Source organism: Podarcis raffonei, chromosome Z (genome assembly GCF_027172205.1).
Source record: "Podarcis raffonei isolate rPodRaf1 chromosome Z, rPodRaf1.pri, whole genome shotgun sequence".
Lineage (NCBI taxonomy): Eukaryota > Metazoa > Chordata > Lepidosauria > Squamata > Lacertidae > Podarcis > Podarcis raffonei.
In genome coordinates this window covers 3544026-3551249 of record NC_070621.1, presented here as the reverse complement: position 1 = coordinate 3551249, position 7224 = coordinate 3544026, and the positions used below count along the sequence as shown (strand labels likewise).

General features: G+C 47.7%; 1 protein-coding gene across 2 annotated transcripts in view; it reads right to left on the bottom strand.

The window, feature by feature from the left end:
• Positions 1–968: 968 nt before the first annotated feature.
• ABCA2 (ATP binding cassette subfamily A member 2) overlaps positions 969–7224 on the bottom strand; it is a 104934-nt gene continuing 98678 nt past the window's right edge. For both annotated transcript variants that reach the window (XM_053374978.1, XM_053374979.1), the window contains exons 49-50: positions 5539–5745; positions 969–4130 (exon numbers count right to left, since the gene is read on the bottom strand). In XM_053374978.1, the coding sequence (XP_053230953.1) occupies positions 4095–4130; positions 5539–5745 (243 nt within the window). In that variant the 3' untranslated portion in view covers positions 969–4094. The remainder of the gene's footprint in view (positions 4131–5538; positions 5746–7224) is intronic.

Here is a 7224-nt window from a genome sequence, read left to right as displayed (position 1 = left end):
CCTTTCTATGCCAAATGTAGCTGTTTAAGTTGCTTTTGAGCAGGCAAACATTTTAGTGATTATTTTGCACTGGCATACAGTGGTACCTCTGGTTACGAACGCTTCTGGTTACGAATGCTTCGGGTTATGAGCTCCGCTAACCCAGAAGTAGCAGCTCCTGGTTGCAAGCTTTCTCCCATGATGCGAACAGAAATCGTGTGTGGAAGATGCGCGCAGTGGGAGCCCCATTAGCGAAAGAGCACCTCAGGATAAGAACAGTTTCTGCTTAAGAATGGACCCCCAGAATGCATTAAGTTTGTAACCAGAGGTACCACTGTACTGTATATCTTGATCACCACGTTGGTGTTTTAGGAGTTGATGGTGTGTGTGTACACACACACACACGTGTGTGTTTGTCTCTGTGTGTGTCTCACCCAAAATTGCAGAGTATCATGGGAAACACTGGGACCTCTTTCTCCCCACCCAGCATGCTACTCAAGTGATAAAAGCACTGACTTCAGGGCAACCTCTGCACTGTGCTGAAATGAAGAGAGAATGGAAAAAACTTAAGTAGGGTCATGTGTGTGTTTGTATGTGAGGGAGGGAGAGAGAGTGTGCTTCAGTTCTGGTACTAACAAAAATTTCCTGGGCTAAATGTGTGCTTGCAGGCAACCTGTCCTGCAACTGTCTACCTTTCTGAGCCACTTTATCTTACCAAATTATTATTATTATTTATTAAATTTGTTAACCACCTTTCAGGGGACAATTCCAGGGAGCTTGACAACAGAAAAATATGGAACGAAGATAAAAAATACATAATGAAACAAAAACAACCCAACCCCCCCATTTAAAAAGCCGTAGAATGTTAATTAATCAGCTGAACGCCAGTTCCAGCTGGCAGACTTCAAGGGTTCTCATGAGAAGCAAAGCATATTCCCACCAGCCTAAAACCTGCCCATCCCTGCTATAAAGAACGCATCAACCACCAGTTGGTTATTATATTTTTATTAAAACAAACATTATATTCACATTTTGTTTGTCTGGTTTGTTGGGTTTTTTTGTTTTTTGCTTGCAATATACAGGCTCTTGCAAGGCCCTCGCCAACAGCCAGTTCTTCCCATGCAAACCAATTGAAGGGAAGGACTCCTGCCCGGTGAGGCACAGTACATGAAAAGGTGGCACATGTCAAGGGGCTGGGGGAGACTTGAAAGAGAAGATAGCCCAGAGTGTTAAGGCAGAGCACCGGAGAGCAAGAATCACAGGAGCGCAGACCCACCCAGGGCTGGATCCGGAGGAGTCTCTCAGTTCGCCTGCTCCTCATGGATGTGGGTGAAAGTCTCACGTTTTGCTCCAGACTTCCAAGGTGCATTCTTGGCAGAGCTCAAAAACAGAAGTTTCCAGGGATCAGGTTGTTAACCAAAAGCTGCCTGAGCTGTAGCAGCTGAAACTACTCAGGTTTTGGGAACCTGCAATAAAAGCCCCACTTCCCAACTCTCATGCATGCAGTTGGCCCCTTTCCTTGGATCTTCCTTCCCTCCTTAATCTAGCCAAGATTGTGTACACACACACACACACACTTCCACAAAACCCTAACACAAATAAATAAAAACCTTGCACTTGCTCAACATACACTAAAAATAAATTATAAAAATCAACGCCCCAAATCCTCAGATTTTTCAAAATGCAGTTTGTAAATCAACACATCCCGTGTGTCAAGTGGCTCAATTTGGCAAATTCTGCTCAGCTGCTTGGGGGGTGGGGGGGTGCAGGATAAGAAGCTGCCTTAAACCAGATCCAACTGTCCATCCATCTTCTCCAGTATTGTCTACCAGACAAAAATGAAAGGACAGTGAAATGAGACAGATGCACGTGTGTATGCGTGTGAATAATGAGTAAGGAACCAGCAAGCTGTCAGGTACCAAAGGATGGCCATCAGACTCCAACCAGAAAGACAGTGTGTGTTTGTGTGTGTGTGTATGTGTAAGAGAGTAAAGACTCACCGGGCAGCATTTGGGGGAGGAAATGAAGTGCCTTTATAGTAAAGTCAGTATAGCCCAGTGTGCTCTATTCCAGTGCTCGCCTAAACTATTAATAAAAAGAGTTTTACAGGAAGGTGTCTTATGCCATGTTATCCCTCTAGCCTAGTACTTACTCTGACCTGAAGCCCTTCAGGGTTTCAGGAACAGATGGAGCTTTCCCATCCCCTGATGTTACCTGAACCTATTTATATATATCAATCTAGAGATTTTGCTAAGGCGTCGTCTACCTGTCTTTTTTTGCTAAGGCATCTACATGTTAAAAAGACTTACCAGGTGAATTGCCAGCTGTAATAAGAGACTTTTCAGTGTTGGCCCCAGAGCAGTGGAACTCTGCCCCTTTGGGGATGCAGCAGGCCTCATTCCTTGCCATGTTCAAGAGGGCTTTGAAGCCCACTTTCAGTCTTCAAAGTCCACTGAAACATGGCGAGGGATGAGGTGGAAAATATTGCCTGCATAATTTGCTATTTCAACCCTCTTTGGTATGGTCAACCGCTATTCCAAGCCAAAATTTTAATTAAAGGGAACCTTGCACTCCCTCTGTAGGCAGGGTGCGGTGATGGTTCACTGGGCATGAATAATTCACGGAGGAGACAGGAAACAATAGCTATGAGACATGGTGGTTCAACCAAGCCCCCATGGTTGGGGCAGTCTATTTCAAATGTGCCCTTGCCTGTGAACTTTCCAGGGGCATCAGGCCAGAAATGATTGACTACAAGAAGCTGGCCAAGATAAAAAGGCCCACACTACCAGAGAGCTGGGGTGTGTGTGTGTGTGTGTGTGTGTGTGTGTGTGATTGGTTACTCAGAGAATATGCAGCACTCAGCTGGCTGGACTGCAATCCTTCAAAGGCAAACTCCAACTGATAAGTCGTGACTGTGAGAGAGGCCAGACCTGGGAGGACAGCCAGCAGCAACTCTTCCTAAACTTGCTGGTCCAACACTTCCTGCATTCTGTGCTCTATTGCCACAATGAGTGTGTAGCTCAGGTTCAGCTCAAGAGTACGTTCACTAGAGGACTCCCTACAAACCCCAAGACAAAACTGCAGGCAGAGGGGCATTTCCAGCAAAGGACCCAGGGCCCAAGTTCAGCTGAGAAGAAGCCCTCTCTCCACACCCCCAGCACTCAACTATGCAAAGCTCCACACTGGAGGTTTCTGCCTTTGAAAGCTTTAGGTGGTTTTCAGCCAGGAGGAGTAGCAGTATTAGTTGGGTGCTTCGGGCGGGTGGGTGTTGCAGAGAGCAGCACGGCAGCATCATCCATTTTGTAAAAAAACCCAGAAGAATCCAGGCCTAAGTTAGAGTGAGCAGAGACAGAGGGAGTGTGTGATCCCGTGCACACACACCCTTGATTCAACAGCATTTGCCAGCTCTGTAAGAAGCAAGTGGTGCCACCAATCCCTTTTTTTTGTCCCACGTTAAGTGACAAAGTAAGAAAGAGGGGGAAGGAGGGTCTTCCCTACAAATAAGCCCTGCAAAAAAGCAGCCCTCACAGTCCACCCAAACAGCCCTCATATTTGGAGTGCCATTCTGATGAATGAAGCTTCTCCCCTCAACAGCTAGCCCTCTTCGAAAAACATCCTTCAGAGATCCCAGAGGCAAGTTGTTTAATTAGCTGGCTGCTTCAGAGTCAGGAAACACCCCTCCATTAACGACACCCCCCATGCCAAAAAACACACACCAGAGTTCTGTCCCAATTGACAACTTCTGGGCTCAGGGGGTCTCCATCTCTTCTCCTGCTTCTGGAAAAACGCTCCCTTACGCAAGCCCTCCTGCTCTCCTTGCAGACACAACTCAGGCAGTGTGTCTTCCCACCCCCAACAACTGGGCCAGTTCCTTTTCTGCAGGTCTTGCCAGCCGCCAACACGGAACCGCCCAGAGCAAGTTGCCCAGATCAGATGCTTGTGTGGTGGGCCCCCTCACCACCTGCCTCTTGCAGTTGTCGACTACCGCTAGACAGAGGTTCGATGGAGGTTGTGGGGGAGGGCCAAGGAAGGTAGATGTCAAGGAGGGGGTGGGGGGAGGCGGAGTCCATGGTGGTTCCAAAAGCCGAGGGAGGGGGTTGCATCTTCTCCACTCCTCAGCAGAGCGTGTCGGTGTTGAAGGAGAGCTGAGCCTGTGGGGAGACAAGGAAGATATGCAAAAATAGTACGGTATGATTTGGGACATGGCACTTTCCGCAAGAACTGGTGCAAAACCCTGGGCTAGAGGGAGGGGGGGGAAAGAAAAACACAAGGGGCATCTATTGCTGACAGGTGGCCATTTATCCACCAGATGCTGCAGTCCAACTGTCTTGCCAGGTAAGAATCACAGGACCAACGGCAGCTGCCACATTCCATAAGAGATGGCTGCATTAATGCCTTCCTTTAATTCAGTGGCAGGAGAGGAAGCCAAGTGTGGTGGAAGATTCAAGGAGGACGGTGGTGCTAGCAGCAGAGGCTGCTGCCTCCTCCCCTTCTTCATCTCTCTTCTTCCCTCCTCTCTCCTCCCCTGCCAACATGGAAAGAGCGAGCAGAAATGAAAGGGAATTGATGCTCATGCTCACCCGGCTGCTTGCAGCAGCATAGCAGCACATCCAAGGGGAGAGTGCGCATTGCAGGGCAGCTGAAGGAAAACGGTGCAACCTGTTGACTGAGAGCAGCTACTACAAGCCCAAACAAGGACCACCTTTTTCTTGCTGCTGCCGCCTCAGGCTCCTGCTTTTTGCAACCCTCCTTTTAGCCACAGTTGCATGCTGGCTCTCCCCACCCTCCATCCACATTATTGTAAGATTTGGGGGTGGGGCAGCCGGCACCGCATACCATTGAGTAGCACCAGAAAAAAGCATTGAGTAGAGTATAGCATAGCATGCTGTCAATATGAAAGATGAGAAAAGAGAAAGGCTTATTTGTGTTGATGAGGAGACGAGACTTTATCTCAAATTAGACCTAATAAAAATGAGATTACCCAGCCAAAGCAAGCTCACACCTCTCACTCGGTCTGTAAAAATGTAAAGGGACCCCTGACCATTAGGTCCAGTCATGGCTGACTCTGGGGTTGTGGCGCTCATCTCGCTTTATTGGCCGAGGGAGCCGGCGTACAGCTTCTGGGTCATGTGGCCAGCAGGACTAAGCCGCTTCTGGCGAACCAGAGCAGCGCACAGAAACGCCGTTTACCTTCCCGCCGGAGCGGCACCTATTTATCTACTTTCACTTTGATGTGCTTTCAAATTGCTAGGTTGCCAGGAGCTGGGACCGAGCAACGGGAGCTCACCCCGTCGCAGGGATTTGAATCGCCAACCTTCAGATCGGCAAGTCCTAGGCTCTGTGGTTTAACCCACAGCGTCACCCTCTCACTCAGTCTGTAGACACCAGCAAATTAGGGACTCTCTCATCATACGGGGGGGGGATGCTTAATTTATCGTTTTCCTCTTTCTAATACGTTACTTGAAGTGCAATTCCTTTCTTCTTGCAAGTGTAAACTTCAAATAAGAATAAATGAAAAAGAAAATAGTATCATGGCTGCCATGAGAGCAGTCCTCTCACCCGCTCCTCTTCAAAGCTGATCAGGCCCTCGTCATCTGTTTCCAAGTCCTCGGGCTCCTCCACCACTAGGGCCCGCAGCTCAGTTGGGGCTGCACGGGGCCGCAGAAGGTTCAGGAAGCGCTGGAGAGGTGATTCCATTGAACAGGCCGGGCTGGTCTCCTGCTGCTCTAGGTTGTCACTCTGCTTCTTAGCGAAGTTCACAAACACCTGGGGATGGGGAGGAGGAGAAGAGTGATAGTCTTACTCCATATATATGATTCAGGTAGGTAGCCGTGTTGGTCTGACGCAGTCGAAAAAAATTGTCCGGTAGCACCTTAGAGACCAACTAGGTTTGTTCTGGGTATAAGAAGAAGTGTGCATGCACACGAAAGCTTATACCCAGAACAAACTTAGTTGATCTCCAAGATGCTACTGGACAATTTTTTAACCCCCCCCCCATATATATGAGACTGCCTTACCCTGTATATGCCCACTCAATCGCTTCAATCTGTACTAGTTGCAAGTGACACATAATTCTCGTTTCACACTTGGAAGAAATGGGGTTTTTAGTGAGGCAGCACCTGCACTTAGGAACTCTGTGCTTGTTGACATCAGGCACGCACCTTCACAGTACTCCTTTCAGCACCAGCTAAAAACATTTTGTTTGCTCCCCAGACATGTAGAATGTTTACATTATCAGTGATATTAATTATTATTTGAATGTTTTAGATAACTGTTTTTACTGTTTTGTTTTGCTCTTTTTCTTTATAAACTGCTTTGATGGTTTTTTGTTTCGTTTTGTCTTTTACAACAAAGAGGCCAAGGAGTCAAATGCCTGACCCCCACCCACTTATCTCCAGAATTTTGGATAGAGGTCACCTCCACCCCTGTTCCCCAAAAGCCCTTTAACCAGAAATTCCAGGGATGTAAGAAGTGCAAACTGGTCATGGCAGAGAACTCACTGAGAAGGCCAACTCAGGGCACTCAGTTCTCTGAGAAGGGCAAATTCCATGCTAGCGTATTATTAGCAAAGGGACTGAAAATACAAATGCTTGCATTGCAATGCCCCTATACATACATCTCTGGTGTGCAGCTGGATCACCTGCCCTAAGACGAAAAGATAATGAGTTTGGGCCTGTTTAGCTTAGGTAAAAAAGGGAGAGTGCAATTGCAGAAGTCTGCAACATGATGAATGGGACAGAGTGAAGTTTTCCTCCCTCTCCTCCAAACAAGAGAACCCAAGCCCCCGCTCTGCATGAAATGGATTGGCAAGGATATTCAGGAGAGAGACAACAACAGACTGACTACATGTCACAATGCCCCCCCCCCCAAATACATGTTTAAACTGGCCACTTTCATTTAAAGAAAACAGCCTTTTGGGACCCTGATCTGGAAAATGGTCCCAGTATGGCTTGGGACCCCACATTAGGCACCTTCTGAAAATCACCTCTCCTCACCCCTAATTGCTATTTGCCTCAAAGGTGCTGCTGTTACTTTTTAAGAAACCAGTTTTTCATATTATGTCCCACAACACCCCTGGGTTGAGATTGTCACGCAGTGCATAATGAATATATGAAATTTGCTGCCAAGAAGTACGATGTATCACAAGGAATTGCTTTCTATCGGGACAGCTGTCTGTCCACCTGGCTGCGACTCTCTGGGTCACTGGTCTTCCCCATCCCCTGCCAGCTCAGAAACCATGGACTG